Source organism: Eubalaena glacialis, chromosome 20 (genome assembly GCF_028564815.1).
Source record: "Eubalaena glacialis isolate mEubGla1 chromosome 20, mEubGla1.1.hap2.+ XY, whole genome shotgun sequence".
Classification (NCBI taxonomy): domain Eukaryota; kingdom Metazoa; phylum Chordata; class Mammalia; order Artiodactyla; family Balaenidae; genus Eubalaena; species Eubalaena glacialis.
Window position 1 is genome coordinate 36,979,643 of NC_083735.1, and position 21,625 is coordinate 37,001,267.

The 21,625-nt window shown below is 55.0% G+C and overlaps 1 protein-coding gene and 1 pseudogene across 1 annotated transcript; one reads left to right on the top strand and one right to left on the bottom strand.

Annotated features, from left to right (window-relative positions):
- Positions 1-6,335: 6,335 nt before the first annotated feature.
- Positions 6,336-6,963, bottom strand: LOC133081293 (serine/arginine-rich splicing factor 3-like; annotated as a pseudogene).
- Positions 6,964-9,170: 2,207 nt separating this feature from the next.
- On the top strand, positions 9,171-13,335 carry LOC133081294 (uncharacterized). The gene is given in 8 exon segments (XM_061177374.1): positions 9,171-9,588; positions 9,739-9,945; positions 10,147-10,188; positions 10,191-10,480; positions 10,482-10,516; positions 10,597-11,341; positions 11,767-12,076; positions 12,699-13,335. Coding segments are annotated over 8 exon segments (2,553 nt in total). The 3' UTR covers positions 13,205-13,335.
- The last annotated feature ends 8,290 nt before the right edge of the window (positions 13,336-21,625 follow it).

Below are 21,625 nucleotides of genomic sequence, written 5' to 3' on the forward strand. Positions count from 1 at the left end.
ATTTTGAGCAATATATTATTTTCTGTTTCCTGGAAGGGTTTTATGTAAGATTACCAATATTTCTTCCCTAAATATTTGGAAGAATTTACTTGGAAAGCCGTTTATCCCTGGAAACCATTTTCTGTAAAGGTACTTAATTATACAGACAACTTTTTGAGTAGATATAGATTTTTGAGATATTTCTTTTCTTGGGTTAGTCTTGTTAGGTTGCATGTTTTAAGAATTTGTAATTTTGGATGAATTTTCAAATTTATAAGTATAAAATTATAATTTTAACAGCTTTATTGGGATGTAATTTACATACCATAATTTAACCCTTTAATGTATACAATTCAGTGGTTCTTAGTGTAACCACTAAAAGACGTGTGTAACCATCACAACCATCCAATTTTAGATTTCTGTCCCCCCACAAAGAAACCCATTACACATTAACAATGTCTTTTCATTCTCTCAACCCTCTCAGCTCTAGGCAACCACTAATCTCCTTTCTGTCTCTACAGATTTGCTATTATGGGCATTTCATATAAATGGGACCATACAATATGTGATCTTTTGAGAGTGGCTGCTTTTCTTTACAGAATGCTTTCATGGTTCATCCATGTTGTAACATGGATCAATATTTCATTCTTTTTTATAGCTGAATGCTATTCTATCGTACGGATAGTCCACATTTTGTTTATTCATTTGTCAGATTGACATTTGAATTTTTTCCACCTTTTGTTTTTAGAAATATGCTTCTATGAACATCCACGCGCAAGCTTTTGTGCAGACATAAGTTTCTATTTCTCTTAGGTATATATTTAGAAGTGGAACTGCTGGGTCATAGGGTAACTCTATGTTTAACACTTGCAGGAACTGTCAAGCTGTTTTGTAAAATGGCCGCATATTTTGTAAAATGGCTCAGACTGTACTTTCTATCCAAAGGTATCCAAAGCCACTTTAGATGCAAAATGTTTAAAGTTGACCTTTGCTGCTGCCCAAATCGTAGCCACTGTGGGCAGTCTGCAAGATGGCATCTTAGGTTTCTCAGGAAGAAATTAGAATACACAAAGAGGGAAATAAGTGTACAATTACATAATGTAGATTTCATATTTAATTTTATGGGAAAAGCAATAATTAGGTGGCTTTTGGTTTTAACTGGAAATAGCTACTCATTGGGAAATAATTACTCGCTAATGGCCTTAGCGAGTCACTCTGGAGCTTCTCCTAGAACAAGAAAACCTAAGTTCTGCTCACAGCAGAACATGGAGACGGTGCCCAGTGCTGGCGAGGCAGCACAGAACAGGGGAGCCGTCGCTGGAGGGAGCGGAAGACAGTGCAGCCACTCTGGAAAGGAGTTGGCCAGCTTCCTAGAAAGCGAAACTACATTGCCCACTTTTCCCCAATGTCACCTCTTGTGAAAGTCAAGTCAGCGTCCCAGCAGGATCCTGACGTTGACACGACTGCCCCTGTCCTCCGTTGACCTGGGAAGGCCCCCGGCGGCTTTCGGTCTGGGGCTCTTCCCAGTCAGGCGAGCGTTTGTGTACAGCTTCTGTGTGGACTTCAGTCTCCATTTCCCCGGGGTAAGTGCCCATGACTGCGGTTGCCGAGTCCTGCGATGGCTGCTTTTTTAGGAAGTTTCGCAGTAGGGTAAGCGCCTGGCCTGAGCCCCGCGTGCCGACCTCTGCCCATCTCTCTGCCGCCTCAACCCCAGGAGGGAAGGTCCACGTGGACCAGCGCTCCCTCTGCACCTGCTCTGCCCTCGGTCCTCAGGGTCACAGGGCTTCCCCAGAGCACGGGCGGCGTGGGCCCCTCCCTGCGTCCCGCCCCACCCCCGCCTCATCCGGGCCCCCCGTCCCCCGTGGCTTTGGTGGGAGGGTCTCAAGGAAGGACCCCCTCCTCCGAGCCTACTCCACCCTCAGCCCCCGCTCCCACAGAGCTTCCGTCCCGACGCCAGGCCCGTGGGGCTCCCGCAGCAGCAGCAGCAGCAGCAGCAGCGCTGGGACTGCCGGGTTTCTGCAGTTCAGTTCGGACTCCATCTACCTGGAGTCAGAGCCCGCAGGTCAGGGCTCGGCCCACGCCAGCCACAGGTCCATGTCATCCTCTGCGCTTGTGGCCGACAGGCTGTGTCAGGAGTTCCCACGCCCCCAGCCCGAGTTCCATTCGTTGGCTAGCGCGGGCCCCTAGAACACAGGCACCCAGTCCACAGACTAGAGCACCGGGCTATTATAAAGGAACAGTCAGGTGGAAGGAGGAGGTGGGGAGGCGTGGGGCGGGGCGCGGGGCTTCCAGGCCACCTGCAGGCACCCACCCTGCAGCTCTCTGAACCCCGTGTTTACCGAGATTTTGTTCCATGAGCACGATTACAGCGGGGGCCATGGGCAACGGATTCACGTTGCAACCCCTGGCCCTCTCCCCTCGCAGGAGGTGGGCAGGCAGGGGGGCTGTAAGATGCAACCCCGCCTGTGGCTTTAGGTTTAGGAGCTGTGTGGCAGGACTGGGGGCCAAGACCCGACCCCTTTCTCCGTAATTCACAGCGCGTCTCCTGATGGGCACGGAGGCTGGGGGACGATGGGAGGCTGAAGAGCATGGCGTCCGCCTTCACCCCCTCCATCCTCTCTTGGCTGAGCCCTACGGCCGCGCGGATTCCCAGTAGGCACCCCCCGGGGGGCCTGTCCCTTCAGGCCCTCCCAGCTGCCTGACACCCCTCTGCCCCCAGCGTGGACCCCAGAGCCCTCAGCTCTTCCCACTCCTGGTCCAGCAGGATGGGGTCCCTGCGGCACCCTGGACAGGCGGACGATGGGCAGCCCGGCCCCTCCCGGGAGGCAGCCCCGTGGGGTGGGGAGGGGGGCAGGCACTGCGAGCCACCCATGGTCGAGCGCGTCACCTCGGTGCGTGGCGTGGGGCGCCGTGGCTACACGCATCTTGATGGCTGGGATCAGACCCAGCTCTGCCACCAACTGGCTGGGTCCCCGGAGGCCGGTCACTGGACCCCATTGTCCCTGTTCACCATCTGCAACGTGCGTGACCCAAGGACCCCCTCACAGGTGGTCGTGAGGGCTGACCGAGTCGGTTTGTGTGGAGGACAGAGAACAGTGAGGCCAGCAGATGAGGAAAGAGCTTGTCACTCATGGTTCTGGGCAGGGGCACGCCTTGTCACCTAGGGCCTCCCAGGAGCACAAGGGTTCAGCAGGAATGAGGGGAGGGGTGGCTGGGGACTGGAGCCTGAGGTGTGGGTCCCTGGGAAGGAGCAGGCTCAGGATTGGCTAGAATGACCCCGGGGCTCCGGGCCTCTCCGGGGTGATGACGGCAGGGGGACGGTGGCCCCGAGTGTGGGAGCCCCGTACAGAAGGGGCTGCGGTGCAGCCCTGCGCTGGCTGGTTTGCGTCAGAAAGTGACAGACGCGGTGAACGCGGGTACCAGGCCCGACCCAGGGCTCAGCGACAGTTCTTGTTCCTCAACACAAACGCTGTCCCGCTTCGGCCGGTGCTGTGCCTTGCGGTGGAGGAAACCGGGACTCAGAGGACTGTGGGACTCCGGCATCCAGGTGGGGCCCGGGCACGTGGGCCCCAAAGTCCTCCGGAGCGGCAGGCACATGGAGCTTCGAGGCTGGGGGAGGTGAGGGTGTGGACAGTGGGGCTGTGCAGACGGCCTTGACACTTGAGAACCACTGGCCCGAGGGACCACGGGGACGCCCGTGGAGGGGGGCACCCAGGAGAGGCGGCCTGCTGGCGCGGGGCAGGGTCCTGAGTGCCGCCCCGCCCTCCCAGGGCGCCCTGTGCTCCTGCCCAGTCGTGGCCGGTGGGGCCGTGAGGCTGCAGGGAGGCCAGTGCCCGGCACGGCGCCTGCTACCCGCAGAGGCCCGGCGTCCCTAGGGCTGCTTCTGAGCCAGGCGTGCCCAACGAGCCCCGGCGCCTGGCAGAGCCAGCAGGCACGCTCCCCCAGCGCCCCTCCTGTCCTCGGACAGGCACGTCTGCTCAGCCCGGGAGCGGGGCCGGGCGCGCTGAGTCCTGGGCTGGGCAGGGGGCGCAGCCTGGGCAGGTCCTCGAGGCGCCCCGCCTGCTGCTGGCCCGGCAGGGGCCCCGGGGAACCGGCACCTTCCTCTGCGCCCCACGTCGCTCCCTCCCCCAGGCTGGTCCATTTCTACCTGTTTCTGCAAACCAGATAGACCCTGAAGGGACAGAAACTTAGCTCCGTTGAAACGGCTGAAGCTTAGGCTGTCACCCTGAGGTAACTCCTGAGGAGGGTCCTAACAGTTAGGACCCGAGGCCCTTTCTTTCCCATCTCCCTCCTCTCATCCGCCTCCTCCGCCTCTTCTCCTTGAACCCTCCTCCGTGCCCCCGCCCCCCGATTTTACGGCCATCTTCTTCCTTCAGAAAATCAAGAGCATCAAGAAGAAGCTGAGGACTTCCCTGTTAGCGCAGCGGTTAAGAATCCGCCTGCCCATGCAGGAGACATGGGTTTGAGCCCTGGTCCGGGAAGATCCCACATGCCACGGAGCAGCTAAACCCGTGCGCTGCACAACTGCTGAAGCCCGTGTGCCGAGAGCCCATGCTCCTCAACAAGAGAAGCCACTACAATGAGAAACCTGCTCACCGCAACGAAGAGTAGCCCCCGCTCGCCGCAACTGGAGGAAGCCCGTGTGCAGCAACGAAGACCCAATGCAGCCACAAATTAATTAATCAATTAATTAATTTTTTAATTTTTAAAAAATTTTTAAAAAATAAAAAAAAAGAAGCTGAGTCTCCTGTGCATCGACTTCAACAAGAACCTGAACGGGGACGTGACCTTCCTGCCATTCACGCGCGAGGAGCTGGGTGCATGCAGGCCCCGCGGGGTGGTCGAGAGGCGTCCATGTGCCCTGCCCCCGGGAGGGCCTTCTTCTCCTGAGGCGCTCAGAGTGTTTGGGTCCCAAGGATCTGGATCCTTCCTAGGGGAAGGTGGCGGTCTGTCTACCGAGATTCTGCCCCGAAGGAGGTTGTCCCTCGAGACCCCGCCCCGCCCCTGCTCTCTGTGATGTTTCTTTAATCTCACAGGGTCCTCCCGCACCTGACCCGGCATGGGGTCTTGAAGGGCTGGGCCTGGGCGGCTTTTTCAGCTTCTGCCCTCTTCCCCGAATGCTTTATTTTGAAAACTTCACACCTGTAGGGAAGTGGCAAGAATAGTACCAGGGAGACCACATGTGCTCCCTGGGCCCAGCCTCCTTACGTGGATGCCATGTGTGCTTTTCCTGCGCTGGGGCCTCTGGGCGCATCGCCAGGAGCAAGGGCGCCTCCTGAGTCCCCGAGTGCAGGCCCCCCCCGGGAAGCAGAGCGTGGAGCTGTCCCCCAGCCGTCCCAATGGCGGTCTTTTAAAAATTAATTAATTAATTAATTTTTGGCTGCGTTGGGTCTTCGTTGCTGCACGCGGGCTTTCTCTAGTTGCGGCGAGCGGGGGCCCCTCTTCGTTGCGGGCACATGCCTCTCATTACGGTGCCTTCTTTCGTTTCAGAGCACGGGCTCTAGACGTGCCTGGTTCTGTAGCTGTGGCACGGGGGCTCAGTAGTTGTGGCTCCCAGGATCTAGAGCGCAGGCTCAGTAGTTGTGGCCCATGGGCTTAGTTGATCTGCAGCACGTGGGATCTTCCCGGACCAGGGCTCGAACCCGCGTCCCCTGCATTGGCAGGCGGATTCTTTTTTTTTTTCTTTTGGAACCACAACTTTAATCCCAAGGATTGTCACAAAACATATTACAAATGACAGCATGAAAAAAAAATTGCACAGTAACTCAAAGTTCAGCTCTACAATATACTCTTAATCTGGCAGGACATTGGTGTCTTGAATACTCTCAAATTCCCAAGTAATATTACAAAGAGCTTTGTATTCATGTACAGCAATCACACAGGGGACTTATGACCTAAATCAAAGGTAAACTAATTTTCTTGAAACTTCTTAGATTCTAAAGTCTCTGGACAACCTCTTGTCTGGTGTGAAGACTAGTGGAATTTTTAAACCTCTAATCTAGGGTAAGGGTGCAGCTTTAATTTTTACCTGCTGCCTTGTGTTCACAGCACCTTTTAAACACTGCTTGCTTAACTACAGCTGCATACCATATCCCAGCTACAGAAAGCCTTTTCAATGTTTGCCAGTGTTGTTTCCATAATAGTAAACATCACACTTTAGCTGGGCAGGAGTCAGAGTTTTATTATCAGTCTAGGCAAGACCAAAAATTCAAAGCAAATTCAATTTTGCTTAAGGGAACATTGTAAGGTAACAATTCTTCATATTACATGCCTCATATGACCCATTTCAAACCATAGAGAATGACACCTGTATGTGTCACTGTCCCAAAAGACAAACAAATGTGAACAGCTAAAACATTTAAAAAGTGCACCAAGCTTCGGAAGTCTCAAACAAAACTTGAATTTTCTGTACATACTCCTGTCAAATGAAGTTATTTCCTGTACACCACTCCTCTTGCAAAGTGGTCTTCTATTTCCTTTCATTTGACCTAGATCGGCTAGGAGACCTAGAGAAAGATCGGGACGGCTTGTGATTTCTCTCCTGGGACAGTGATCTCTCTCTTCTCCTATATCTAGAAAGGGACCTGCTCTGGCTGAGGGAGAAGCTTCTCCGTCTCGGAGATGTGTGGCGAGGTGGAGGACTCCTCCTCCGATAATCATCTCGAGGGCGACGACCCCAAGAAGGAGGCGGTCACGATTTCGACTTCTCTTTTCCCCATTCGACAGGTCCACTCTTACTCGGCAGCCACATAGTGTTCTCCCATCTAGTTCTCGGACAGCATCGGCTGCATCTCGGGGATCTTCACGTTCAACAAGAGCGAAGCCGGGAGGGTTTTTAGCAACCCACACACTTCAGAGTGGTCCGTAATAGCCTAAAGCTCGTTCCAATTCAGTCTTGTTACCACTGTTTCCAAGATTCCCTACATAAACTTGACAATCCAATGGACAGGAATCACGATGCAAGACCCACGTGGCTCCTGGGTTTCAAGGGCCACAGGGTGATCCCGGGCCTCTAGAATCTGGCAGCTGAATCTGCTCGCACAAGCTGTCCTGTGGGGATGCTTTTCCCCCTATGTGTCCAGCCCGGGGCCCTACTGGCTTGGCCCGGCCTCCCGGGTGACAGGGTGAACCCCAGCTCCCTGGAGCAGACACTCAGAGCCCTGTTGACCGGACTCACGGGACTGGGGCAGAGGCTGGACATGTGTGGCCAGCCTGGTGGTGTTTGGCCCCGTCTGCAGTTCTAGTTCCAGCTGAGAAAGAGCCTCGCTGTGTAATTTTCTCCTGGTTATGTAAGGATCCCCGGTGTCATTTGACAGAAATGTAGATGGTGTGTTCTTTCTCTGTTTTCTCCCTGCTTCCTCTCCTCTCTCTCTGTCTGTCTGTCTGTCTCTCTCTGTCCCTCTCCCTCTCTGCCTCTCCTTCCCTCCTGCTCCCACTCCTTCCTGAGAGAGGATAGACAGAGTGTGAGACAGGGAGACTCAGAGGGAGAGGGAGGGAGAGGGAGAGGAGGGAGAGGGCGAGAGAGGGAGGTCTCCTCCTCCCTCTCTCTCCCTCTCTCCTTCTCTCCCTCTCTCCCTCACCCTCTCTCCCTCTCCCTCCCTCCATCACCCTCCCTCCTTCTCCCCCTCTCCCTCTTTCCTCTCCCTCTTTCCCCTCCCTCTTTCCTCTCCCTCTAGAGAGGGAGGGAGAGGGAGAGGGGGGAGAGAGGGAGGGAGGGAGAGGGAGGGAGGGAGAGAGAGAGAGGGAGAGAGGGAGGGAAACAGGGAGAGGGTGGGAAGGAGACTTCTCTCCTTCCCTCTCTCTCCCTGTTTCCCTCCCTCTCTCCCTCTCTCTCTCTCCCTCCCTCCCTCTCCCCCATCCCTCTCCCTCTCTGCCCCCTCCCTCTCCCTCTCCCTGTCTCCCTCTCCCTCGTCTCTGCCTCTCCCTCTGTGTCTCCCTCTCTGGGAGGGAGTGAGGAGATGGAGAGACGGAGGGAGAGGGAGAGTTGGAGGGAGAGGGAGAGGGAGGAGAGGGGGAGAGGGAGAGGGAGGAGAGGGAGAGAGGGAGAGGGAGAGAGGGAGGGAGGGAGGGATAGAGGGAGGGAGGGAGAGATGTCTCTCTCTCCCTCTCCTACCTCCCTCTCCCACTCTCTCTCTCCCTCTCCCTCCACCTCCTTCCCTCTCCAGAGAGGGAAGGAGGTGGAGGGAGAGGGAGAGAGAGGGAGGGAGAGGGAGAGAGGGAGGGAAAGAGGGAGAGGGAAAGAGGTAGAGGGAGAGAGGGACAGGGAAAGTGGGACAGGGAAAGTGGGAGGGAGAGAGGGAGAGGGAGAGGGAGAGAGGAAGAGGGAAAGGGAGAGAGGGAGAGGGGTAGGGGGAGAGGGAGAGGGGTAGGGGGAGAGGGAGAGGGGTAGGGGGAGAGGGACAGGGAGAGAGGGAAGGAGAGAGGGAGAGGAAGGGACAGAGAGAGGCAGAGGCAGAAATGGAGGGAGAGGGAGAGTGAGAGGCAGGGAGGGAGAGGGAGGGAGGAAGAGAGGGAGAAGGGCTGAGGAGGGGGGCTCCCTCCCCCTCCCATGCTCTCCCCACTGCGTTCTCTTTTTTCTGCTTCAACAGACACCAGGCACCTTTTGGATCAGCCCTGAAGTCAACGTTGATGCTTGGAAGGCCTGACCTCCCCGCTGACTTCCAGCCCTGGACCACAGCTGGGAGATGAAGTCTACGGGGCCCTGGGCGGCGGGCTGCACAGGCACCTTCTCTGACGCCCAATGTCTCCTCGTTTACGAGGCAGCCACCAGCTCCCCTCCCTGACTCCCCAAGATTTTGGGCCTTTTTAATATGTGTCCATAATGCCATGAGCTACTATTTAACTTTTCTACGAGGACCCATTTCCCGAAATGCAGTGGTTTTCGGCCTTGGCTGCACTAGAGAACCCCCAGGGAAGGGAGAGAAGTCTCTCCCTCCCTCTCTCTCCCTCTCCCTCCATATCTCCTCTGCCTCTCTCCCTCTCCCTCTCCCTCTGGGGTGATGCCTGATGAGCTCAGATTCGCAGATGTTCCCCTCATCCCCTCTCTGTGCCTTGCGTGGGGTCTGGGCCTTCTCACTGTGGCCCGGGTACGGCCTTGACATTCAGACATTGGTTCCTGCAAGGACACTTGCGTTTGGTCCATACCGCGTGTGGCTGCAGTCTGTGCTTCTCCCGTTCAGCATCTTCAGTAGATGGGGGCTGTGCATGAGCCCTTCGTCTTCCCCGCAGACACCACTGGTGCTTGCTCGGCCTCGCGGGTGATGCGGGGGGCACGGGGGACAGTCCTGTGTCCCCACCTTCTTGGGCTGCAGACAGGCCACGTTGGTCCTGTGGTGACTGGGGGCTCCCAGGAGAACCCCACCACAGAACCGGAGAGGTGGCCCCAGAGGAGGTGGCGTATGCCTGGGGCCGGGCCTCACCAGCGAGCCACGGGCCACCTGCAGCAACAGGCGTCTCGCCGTCCAGGGGCTGGGTGTTCGGGCGCCGTGGGGATGAGCTGCTGTCTGCACTGCAGCCGAGTTTGTATTGTTGAGCCCGGGGAGGCCCCTGGGTGGCTCCTGGAGATCCTGGCCACATTTCTTCCTGCCCTTGGCCTTAGAGCCCATCACGGTTCACGCCGTTTCTGGTTCCAAAAGGACCTGTGTTAATAAAGACCACGTGTTAGGACAGCACCAAAGTGTCTAGAAATCCGGGCCAGGAGGAGGAGGGAGGGGGATTGGCTGTGCCCGCCAGTGGCCTGAGAGCCCTGCCCGCCCACAGAGACCTGGCCCGGGGCCCCACGGGGAGGGCATGGCCCACGGTCCCCAGCGCCGGCCGGCTCTGGGTTCCAGGAGAACTGCACGATCCTCGGGGAGCTGGTGAGGCTGCAGGGCCAGAAGTCCTGCCTGCTGGGGTTCAGCACGCGTGCCGACTCCGTGCTGGAGATGAACATGGCCAAGACCAGCCAGGTGGTGGCCACTTTCCTAGGTAACCCCGCCTCCACCTGAGTCCCAGTGGGGAGGGCGTCAGGCGGACCTTAACTGGACGTGGTGCTGCCTGAGACCCCACTGTGTCAGCCCTTGGGGGTCACCTTCCCGGACTCTTCATTCTGCCTCGAGGGGCGCAGGGTGGGGAGCGGCTGGGGGGCCGCCACAGGGACGTAGCCGAGCCTCTCCCCTCCGCCTGCAGATGAGCTGGCCCAGAAGCTGAAGCCCCTCGGGGAGCAGGAGCGGCCGTGATCCTGGAGCTAAAGAAGGCCGAGTGCCAGAGGCGGGGCCCGCACTTTGACAGGCCCATCAACGCCTGGGACCTGCGCTACTACATGAACCAGGGGGAGGAGACGCGCTACCACGAGGACCAGTACCTGCTCAATGAGTCCTTCCCCACGCAGGTGGTCATGCGCGGGCTGCTGGGCATCTCCCAGGAGCTGCTGGGGCTGACCTTCGACCTGGAGGACGGCGCCAACGTGTGTCACGAAGACATGAGGCTCTACACGATCCGGGATGCGGCCTCAGGCAAGGTCATCCATCGGCAAGTTCTACCTGGACCTCTACCCTCGGTGCGTGCGTGCGGGAACCTTTCGGCCGTGGGCCGGAGCTCCTCTGCGGAAGCTGGGCCTCACCCCGCGTCCCTCCCCAGGGAAGGGAAGTCCGGGCACGCGGCCTGCTTCGGCCTGCAGCCGGGCTGCCTGCAGCAGGATGGGAGCCGCCAGATCGCCATCGTGGCCATGGTGGCCAACTTCACCAAGCCCACGCCCGACCCGCCCTCCCTGTTGCAGCACGATGAGCTGGAGACCTACTTCCACGAGTTCTGGCAAGCGATGCACCAGCTCCGCTCCCAGGTGGGTACGGGCGCAGGGCTGCGGGCAGGGGCCGGGGAGGGCCCGGGCGCGCGTGGTCCTCAGGCAGGCCCTCGCCACGGGATTCTTCCGCTGATGTCACCCCGCACGTGGCGACGCCCTCGGTGTCAGCTTCCATCATCAAAGCCCACGCACTGGGCGCGTAACAACAGAAATGTATGTCCTCGAGACTCTGGAGGCTGGAAGCCCCAGATCAAGGAGTCAGGACTGGTTCCCTGCATGTTAAGTACATGTACTCAACAGTTGCCTTTAAAAAAGACAAAAGAAAAGAAAGGCACGTTGCATGCAAGTCTGGTGACAGGCGGCGATGAGAACCAGAGGGAAGGCTCTGGGGCCGGGAGCGCCGCGCCCTGTGAGGCCCTGGGGCTGCTGCCAGTCTCCGTGGAGGCTCAGCAAGTCCCAGTGACTTCCCCACGGGGGGGCCCCCAGCTCAGCGTCTGGGCCCAGGACCCACTGCTCGTTCAGTCTTCCTGCAGTCAGCCCTTCGTCCTGAGAGCGATGCTCTCACAGGCTGCACCGGAGCGCGTGGGGACAGTTTACTGAGCTGTGCAGCCATCACTACTGCCCAGTTTTGGAACATTTCCATCACCCCAAAAATGTCCCTCACGTCCTTAGTTATCACTCCCTCCCCTCCCCAGCCCCTGACAACCAGGAACCCACTCTCTGACTCTGTGCATCTACCTGTTCTGGACGTTTCCCCTCAGTAGGGTCACACCCTGTGTGTCCTTCTGTGTCTGACTTCTCTCGCTGAGCATCGTGTTCTCAGGGTCCATGCACGTGGCAGCGAGTGTCAGGGCTTCACCCCTTTGCGTGGCTGAGGGCCGGAAAAAAGACAAAAGAAAAGAAAGGCACGTTACCTGCGAGTCTGGTGACAGCCAGTGATGAGAACCAGAGGGAAGGCTCTGGGGCCGGGGGCACCGCACCCTGTGAGGCCTTGGTGCTGCTGCCAGTCTCGGTGGGGCACGGGCAGTGCCATCCCCCAGGGGCTGCGGGACAAGCTCATCAAGTCCCGGCAGGCCAACCCAGGTGCAGCAGGCTCGAGGGAAGGGAAGGGGGCGCCCGGACCGCCCGGCTGGAAAGCGCGGCCTGGGCACAGTGCCATCCCCTCATCTCCTTCCTCCCGCCCCCCAGGCCTCTTCAACCTGCGCCAGATCGTCCTGGCCGAGGTGGACCAGGCCCTGCACACGCAGACGCCCGCGGACCCGGCCCAGGAGAATGCCTGCCTCTGCCAGGAGATCCTCGGGGGCCCAGCCTTGCCAGGTAGCCAAGCGCGAGCCGGGCCCACCTTAGCGGCCGGTTGGCGGCTACTGCCCAGGTCAACAGGATCGTCTGGTGGTGTGTGAAAGGGGACCGACTGACAGGCTCTGGCCGAGGCCCGGTGACCTCTGGCCTCTTCCTGCCTCGGTTCCTTGGCTGGTCCCTCCAGCTGTGGCCCACGGAGTCCGAGGGTGGGGTGGGCGTATCTGCACGTGCTTTCTGGAGAGCCTGGAAGAGGCAGGAGAGGGCTTCATAGCCCGGACGGAACGCGTCGACGAGGTTTGCCCGTGCGTGTCGGTGCGGACACGCGGTTCACTCCCTCGTGAGCGCTTTAACCCGCGCTCTCCCCGTGCTGGAGGGCGAGCCCTGACTCATCCCTCGGAGCCTCGGCAGCTGACCTTGTAAGAGGCTTAGGGGTGAACCCTCGTGAGCTTCAGCAGAAAGTCGGCAAAGATTGATTTGTGTCCCTCCACTGAGTTGCCCGCAAGGTCCCCGTTTTCTACAAGTGTTGGGCCAATACTCCCTCTAGTGGCAGGGGACTCAGGGCTGTTAGAGGCCCCCGCTCTGGGGAAGGGGCACTGAGCGGCCAGGGGGCCGGGCAGGAGCCTCTCCGCGTGTGTCCCAGGGACCCACCTGCCTGCGACCTTCGGCCGCCTGACAGGAAGATACAGCGCCCAGTCCTATGGCTACCTGTGTAGCGAGGTGTACTCCGCGGACACGTTCCACACACGCTTCAAGCAGGAGGGCGTCCTGAGTGGCAAGGTGAGAGGCCGTCCTGCCGTGCAGACCAACACGGAGGTCCTTGGCCTGGGCCTAGATGCTTGTGCCGCCCGCCTGGGCCTGCCAGGCTCTGAGGGCCCTGCCCTGGACCTCCTGCTCCCCTGCCCTTTGTTCAGTCACAGCAGAGGTGGCCACACCCACACCCTCAGTGAAGGCGGAGCTCCACCCTCCTGCAGCCCCGCCCCCTCTCGGCAGGTTGCCATGGACTACAGAAGCTGCATTCTGAGGCCAGGTGGCTCCAAGGATGCCAAGGGCATGGTGAAGCTCTTCCTGGGTTGCGACCCCACACAGGATGCCTTCCTCCTGAGCAAAGGGCTGCAGGTTGAGGGCTGCAAGCTGCCGGCCTACTGATGGCACGGGGTTCTGCCCACCCAGGTGGGCCTGGTGCCTTAGCGCCCCGCCAGGGCAGGGGAGGGGCCGCGTGTCCTCCCAGCCCCTGAGTCCCTGGCGGCCAGCCTCGGCCAAAAGTTTCCACCTGGACGTGTCTGGAGAGCCTGGCGTCAAGGCTCCCCCTTGTTGCACTAATGCAATCCCTTCCTGGGGAGCTTTCCTGCTTACAAAATGGTTCTTTGAAAACGCAGCCATTAATAAAAAGACTCCACTCCTGGTCTCTGCCTGCGGTCCCTTCCACCACAGGAGCGGCATGGGGGCCATCACACTGGGGGGAGTTCTGACCTTGGTCGGGGATCAGCCCTGCGGCCGTTGCAGGCTGCTCTCTGCTGGTGTAGCGTCTGGGTGACTGGGAGATGGCTGAGCTGTGGGGTGAGTTCAGACGGGGATGGCTCCCCCCACCCCGGCCGGGCTGGCTCTCCAGTGAGGGGGTGTCAGGTTCCTGCCGGCCTCTCGCCCCGCACTGTTTGGCATGTCGGGGGCTGTGATTGGCTGCAGCTGGTTCTGGCGGTGGGCACAGCTGCGGGAAGCCCGGCTGTGGCTGTCCCTGTCCCCGTGCCCTGTCCTCCTGCTCACGGCCGGCCGGCTGGCTCCCTCCGCTCATCGGCAGCTGGTGAAGTCTGGACCACAGCAAGGGGCCGCCTTCCTGGGTCCTAGCGATTCTTCCCAAAGGCCTCAAGGATGTGTTTTGGTGGCAGTAGGAATTCAGAGAGGGTGCTGCCCCACTGGAGCGCTAGGGTGGGTCTGGACCGTCCCGTGTGTCCTTCCCTGGCCTTTGAGCTCCTCGGGAGCCCTGCCTCCGGCCCTTCGCCCCCACAAAGGACGCCAGGCAGCGGAGCGAGGGCGCGGGCAGCGCCCCGACCTTCTCCCCGGGGCCCAGGCGGGCAGGCTGTGCCAACGTTCTGTCCTCCCCTCAGCCTGCCCGCCCGTTCTCACCCGCCCTGGGCCAGTCGGCTGTGGACCAGGCTGTGGTGTCTGCCCTTCTGCAGACCCGGCTCAGCTCCCTGCACCCACTTCTGTGCCTTCTGTGTTCTGGGCTGGTCGCAGGCCCAGAGCCGGTGGGCAGGCACCCCGTGGCCGGGAGGGCTGTTCCTGCAAATTCCCTGGGGCTCGAAAAGGAGCACAGCCGGCCTTCCAGATGGAAGCCGGCACTTCTCGATGGACATGGAAGGGGCGTGTCGGGGCCTGGGGGCTGCTCGTCTTCCCGTGCACCGAGCCCCCGGATGGTCCCCGTGCAAAATCCAGGTGTGGCGTTGGCACCCCAGCCGTGCGCCGGGCAGTCTGTGGCGGGCACCACAGGCCTCGGGCTGGTGGGCCACAGGGTTCCCGAGCGGCAGGTCAGGACTGAGAGGGTGAGGCCTTTCCCCGGGTCCAGGGCCCAGACTGACGCCGGCTGGAGGCCCCTCCGCTCACCGCCCGCACCCCCCAGCCCCTGCCCTCACGTGAGCCCCCAGGGCTGAGCTCAGGTGTTGCATGCCCAGGCTCTCCGGCAGCCCAGCCCGTTCCCACTCCTCTGTGGTCACTGAAGGACTTGGAAGCAGGTTGCCCCACAGAGACTGCTGTTCCCCGAGCCCTGGGCAGGGGGCAGGGAGGACGGGCACAGGGCCCTGCAGGGGTGTGGGCGCCAGGGCAGCCGGAGCAGCTCCACACAGTAAGTAAGAGCATCTCACCAAAAACAGTGCGTTTCTCCAGCCGCCCCGGGACCTGAGCTCAGGTCCTGGGGCAGGAAGGGGCAGCAGTGCAGCTGTTAGCTGTCACTGGGGGTCGACAGTGGCCCGGTGCCACCTCTTAGATCCTCCCCCATCCCCTTCCGGGGTTGCGACCGGACCACTGCCAATCGGGTTCTCACTCCTCTCCATCCCCTACACCTGCTCCATGAAGGTGGAAGGAACACATTTTTTAAAAGGTTAGAGCTCGGGCTTCCCTGGTGGCGCAGTGGTTAAGAATCCGCCTCCCAATGCAGGGGAAAAGGGTTCAAGTCCTGGTCTGGGAAGTTCTCACACGCTGCGGAGTAACGAAGCCCGTGCGCCACAACTACTGAGGCTGCACTCTAGAGCTCGCGAGCCACAACTACAGATGCCCGCGTGCCTAGAGCCCGTGCTCCGCAACAAGAGAAGCCACTGCAATGAAAAGCCCACGCACCGCAAGCAATGAGAAGCCCACGCACCGCAACCAAGATTAGCCCCCGCTCGCCGCAACTGGAGAAAGCACGCACGCAGCAAGAAAGAGCCAACGCAGTCAAAATAAATAAAATAAATAAATAAAATAAATAAATAAATTTTAAAAAATCATATTAAAAACTTATTAATGAGATTTTGAAAAATAGTCAGTTAGTTACTTAGTTAATTGTGCCGGGTCTTAGTTGCCACAGGCCGGCTCCTTAGTTGTGGTAATCAGATATTTTATATTCTTTTTTGTTCCTGAGCAAAGGCCTCAGAATCCAGTATCCATTTGATAACGCTCACAGCATAGCTCAGCACGGAATAGCCACATTGTTTTTCTTTGGCTGCTATGTACCAAACAGCCTTTTGTACTGTTTTACCAAATGCATGTATTTAATACCTGTTTTAAAAAACATAGTGAGATCTCAAAACTTTAAATTGCCTAAAGTAAGATTCTCTCTGTAGTACTACTTATTTGATCAACAAACACTACCTGATGACACCGGTGTGGTGCACTGAGCCTTACTCTAGCATATCGGGATAAACCCTGTTGCGACAAGTGTTCATCCTCCAAGTCCCCAAGGCCTCTCACACACTGCCAGCGAAACTGCTTCCTGCTTGGGAAAGAGTGCCCCAGTTCGTTTCTTCAGAAGCTTGAAGGCTATGGAAGCCCTCCAAAAGGTTAGAGGGCAAAGAACAACTATAAAACTGGCACATTTGTTTAAAAAAAAGCACTTGTCAATATTACAAGAGCCAGCTTGCTTTCCCTTGTGACACGTTTTCTTAGGAGGCAAGGGATGTGGCCATGGGACTTGGACAAGCTGTTTCCCTCTGTCTCAGTGTCCCACCTGTGAGTGGGTAGTCTGACTCAACTTAATTACAGACATCTGAATAAGGATCATGAACAGTGGCATCTAATTTCCAAAATAAAAACAGGAGAATGAGTATGTCTTTTACAACAGGACGTCAAGTCTACCTCAATGATATTGCTAGCCTTGAGTCCAGTGCTTCTCCCTCAGTGCAATTGTGCCCCCCAGGGGACATCTGGGAAAGTCTGAAGGTGATTTTGGTTGTCACAACTGGGAGGAGAGGGAATGTTACGGGCATCTAGTGAGTAGAGGTCAGGACCTTGCTAAACACTCTACGATGCACAGGACTCACACCCACAGCAAAGGTTTATCTGGCCCCAAAAGTCAATGCCTTGGTTGAGAAACCCTGCCTTAGAGCAAACCACGGATACTCATCTTTAGCAGGTAACAGGGCATTTACTACCCACCTGTAAACCTACAGACTTCCCGACTTACACAGCTAATCCTGTGGCAGGAATGAAATAGATAGCGTGTGACCAGCTGGTAGTATCTAGGTTTGCCCCTCAAGTCACACGGGACAGTGCTAGAGACTGACATTTTCTATATTGGAGGCCTTTGGCAAGCCACCAGTTTTCTAAGCTAAAAAGTCTAAGCAGCATTATTACAATACACATAATAACACGACAACTCTGCTTTTATAGAGAGATTAGATGTGGGAAAGGAGCTTATCTGACATCAGAAGGAAATGCTTTAAATGCATCACATCTGCTGGTTTGACTGTCAAATCTTGACAGCTGGAGAGGTAGGAAGGTAGATAGGAGAGAACACACCAAAGTTACCGGCCTGCTGAGTCCTCGGGTCTAACCATAATACACTTCGTACTGCCCTGGGTCCAGGGATATGTTCTAACACCCTCTCAGTCACTTACGGTCCATAGACAGACCAAGTGTAAATTCACAATTACCAGCAAGTGTACCAAAATAAGGCAGAGTTAAGAAACTTAAACGCGAGCCCTACCTGGTCTTTTTCTTCTTCACCGACAGAATCACCTGATTTTGCTTTTTCAGGGTCTTCCTCAGGTTTCTGTTTGGCAGGGCTGTCACATACAGTAAGGCCAACTGTTAGCTCAGCCAGACCCTAGACTTGCAGTGGGCACAAAACAACTTATATTCCTCCCTACCAAGAGTACCCTCTGTTTGGAAAGATTCAGGGCATGGACATCCTCTTCCCTCCAAGGAGAAGCCCTTTTTGCCAGGACATGAAAACAAGCTTCGAGCTTAATGTTTCTTTGGATGACAGGTTTAGAATACCACCGTTTCGCAAACCCTAAGAAATAATGGATCTAGACTTTGATCAACGGCTGCTAGAATCACCAAAGAGACATTACATGCCTCTGATGGACAGCCCCATACCGTCAATGAAGTCGCACAAAATAAAGCTGGAATCTGATCAGGACTCTAGACCTAACTACCAGTTGACAGAAAACTGGAGACAAGGGAACACATTAACCACCAAAACGATGCAGTCAGCCAGACCTAGAAGCTATTAGACAAAAGACCTATTTTCTTTAAATAAATGGCAAGAAAATAAGGAATCTATCACTTGAAAGGCTTAAGGAACAAATCAACCAAACTCTGTTACACAAGGGGAGGTATGAACACTGCTATATATTTGTTAGTAAGAAACTGTTACACTTTATAAGGCATGTTTTGTCTTCTTCAAAAGACTGTTTGCTAGATGTTAGCAATTATAGCAAAATATGAATAAAAAACTTGTCAGAGAAAGAGACCTTGTCATCTAGAAATATCATATTTGTGGATAAGATGACATGTCCGATTTGTTTCAAAGTAATCCAACTGGGGGGACATGGGTGTGTATGGAGTTGTAATCCATTTGGAATAATTTTCACTTGGAGCATATGGGGGTATAGATGAAACAACAGCCAGGAGCTGTTAACTGTTGATACTGGGTGATAGGTACACAGGCGTTCATTTTACTATCCTTGGTATTTTGTGTATGTACATTTGAAGTTTCCGATGCTAAGAGTAAAAATGGATGAGGTCTTCAGAAATGCTGTTCATGAATGTCTAAAAACAGAATATCAAAAGGAAAACCTAAGCAATGTGGAAGTCAGAATTACTAAGTTACATCCTACTAATTCTATATGTGTTTTACCAAAAACAGTTGGCCCCTAAAATGGGGGCTGTCCATTCATTATATACTGACCCCCTTGTGAAATGAGATGTGATGGTGGTCTGCCTGGTAGTTTGCCTTGTAATCCTGGGGCTACATGAGACTTCAGCTGCTTACAGAAAAGAAACAAAAAAGCCACTATGAATAAAGAGTTCACAGCCAAGGTACAGTTCTTCAGCATTAGCAAGCTGGTGCAGAGACCAGGTTCTGAGGATTAAGTATCCTTCTCTTCTTATTCTAAGCAACCACCGTCTTCATAAAGTCATCAAATTAGCACCTGCCAGTTTGCTAGGCCATTTTAACACAAACTCTCGTATGAAGGGCCCAACCCTGAGACGGACAAGGAAACAGAGCCTCTGCTTATTTCGTCAAACGATGAAGTGACCAAGCACCTGACCTGAGCTCAAGTCCCAGACTCTTATTTTTAAAAATTCCAGAAGAGTTACTCTGACTACAAGCGGGGAAGGAGTCTAAGAATAAATGTTTAGCTTAAACAGGCATGTAACTTACAAGTCATAAATATCAGCAGCTCCTGTTTTCTTATACCTCATAAATTCAACCACATTTGGGGATCTAATGCTCTATAACTTGGTCGAAGACAAAAATTTAAAGTATATATCTAAGCTAGTTAGAAGTATACACAAGAGGGAATTCCATGGCGGTCCAGTGGTTAAGACTCGGCACTCTCACTGCCGAGGGCCCGGGTTCGATCCCTGGTTGGAGAACTAAGATCGTACAAGCCGAGCAACACAGCCACCCCCCACCCCCCACCCCCCAAAAAATAAAAAAAAAAAAGATACATAAAATCAAGTACTGCCGGTGGAGGGGTTGTGTGTGGGGGGAACAGACAGACCCTATGGCACCAAGTCTGTCCTCCCCTTAGGCGGTACCAGATTCCAATGAGGTCAAACGAGTCAAGTGCTCTTACATTTTGTTTCTCCATCGGACTTGCTTCTCCTGGGCATGCAAAGTTTGGAAACAGGTTTGGGGGACTTCTTTTTCTCTGCTATTTCCACTCTGCGCTCCTCACCACTTGTCTGGCTCCCGTTTTCTAGACATCCATTCACTTCCCGACTGAAAGCATGAGCTCCGTTCTCCAAGGACAAATCTGTATTTAAAAGGGATTTGACTTTAGCCAGGTAGCCCTCCTACAGCAGGAAAGGATAATTTAAGTAGCAGTGAATGTAAACAAGTGGCCATGAGAGAATAAGGAAACACATGCGCTTCCTTTATAACTATCAGGTAACAGGGAGAGGTGGGATGATCCTGCCTCCCTGGTCACAGACAAGTTACATGGGAGGAAACGTTTTCTAGCCGCCAGGATGCTGACGACTTAACCTCTGATAATTCTTCTTTATGTAATTTGGTTTCCAAGTCACATAACTGATTCTTTATTTCTGTCTGCAGAAATTCAGGCAAGAGATTCCATTTCTCCTTCACGCATTCCTAAGGGAAGGATATAGGTTTAGAAGTCTCCACATTCCCAAGCTATGAACCAATGGACTAATACACAAATAGTTACACTGCCTGGTCACATAACAATGACTGAATGGCAGGCAATGCTGAGTCGGCCAAAAAGAAAACTAACTATTCACAAGACATTCACAAGACATGTTTCTGTTGTTTTCGTTAAGATCATATCACACCATCTCCAGAGTGGTGAAAAATGGAAAGATTAAAGGTGAAACAGACACATAATAGCATACTAGAACAAACCTGATTTTGAAAAACAGTGTGACCAGGACAAATTATAATCCAGACTTGATGGTACGGAACCCAGACTGGGAAACTCGATGAGTTACCAAAAGCTAACCAATAATAGCCTATTAGTCCAGCACGTTAGACAAAAACATCCACGTTATCCTCAACTTCAGGGAAAAGAGAGCCAATTCCACTTAAATTTGTTTTTAGGAACTACATAGTGTCTGTCAAATGGTCACATTTGATCATAAATTTTCTTAAGGTGGAGATTACCTTACCTTTTCTGTTAAACTATCTCTTTCCAAATCTTTGAGCCTGGGGGAAGAAAAAGGGAAGAAACAAACGCTTGTTCAGCAACATTGTCTACCTGTAAGAATACCACAGTTTAAAGAACTTTGGAAAGAAGTTTAACATGCATGTTAGAAAAAAATACAATGGTTTTCCCCTCCCCCAGTGTCTAGAATGCCCTAAGGTAATGCCTACATGTTAAGAAGTTATTTTCAATATGAATGAGGTTCCCCTTTTGGGGGGTGGTTTTCTGATGGTGGTAAGAGATGGTATAGGAGCTCTAGAACAACATTTTTTCTTTTTCTTTTTAACGTTATTTTAAAGACACTGGGAAAGGGGAAGCAGGTCACACAGTTGGGTTCCTTCCCAAGCTAATTGACCTATAGGTGGTCTTCCTCCAGTTGGACCTGACAAGATTTCATAGAAGGGCATACAGAGGTTAGAAAGAGTGGACCAGGGTGACAGGATGCTGTGGGGAACAGCCAGCTAACATTCCCAAAGGCCAGGATGGGGTGGTGGCAGCATTCTGAGGAGGAATATACGAAAATGGAGGAGTCAAGGCATCTGGGGCAGCAGGGGGTGCCCACACACGAGCAAGAGAGATGAAGCTAGAAAAGTTGGCTGGCGCCTCACCCAAGAGCTCATCCTTGCAAATGTTTGTACCCAGTCATTCAGAAGTGCAGAACTGTCATGAGTTTAGCTGGAAAATCATGGCCTGATTTGGTTCTTGAAGATCAGTATCTTGCCTCTTTGGGGAGGAAGGCAGCAAAAAGAAGAAAGGAACAAAACTAGAAGTCACCGAGGAAATGGGGAGGCTGCTGTTCCTAGCCTGGGTGCTGACTGTGGGCAGTTGGGTGCGAACAGGTCTAACCAGCTGGGCAAGCGTCCCTCAGCAGAGGGGCAGCACCCTGGGCAGGCACTGGGCCTCCACCATCTATGGATCCTCCCCTCCAGCACCCAGGCTAGGTACTCAGTTACCAGCAGCCCAAAGGGCAGGAACAGAGCTCTGCCAGACTGGCCTTCCCAGAGGGCACGTGTAAGCAGCACAGCCAGGAATGTGAGCGACAGGCTTTGCTGGCTTGTCGGGAAGGAGGGCGACGTCTGGTTCGGCACGGCTGGAGTCAGCGCTAGCCTCCCCTTGGACACGGGCACTGGGCCCCCGGTCTCAGGCTCACACAGGCCTCCAAAGCCCTTCCCTCAGGATGGCGCTCAGACCCTCCACCCAGCCC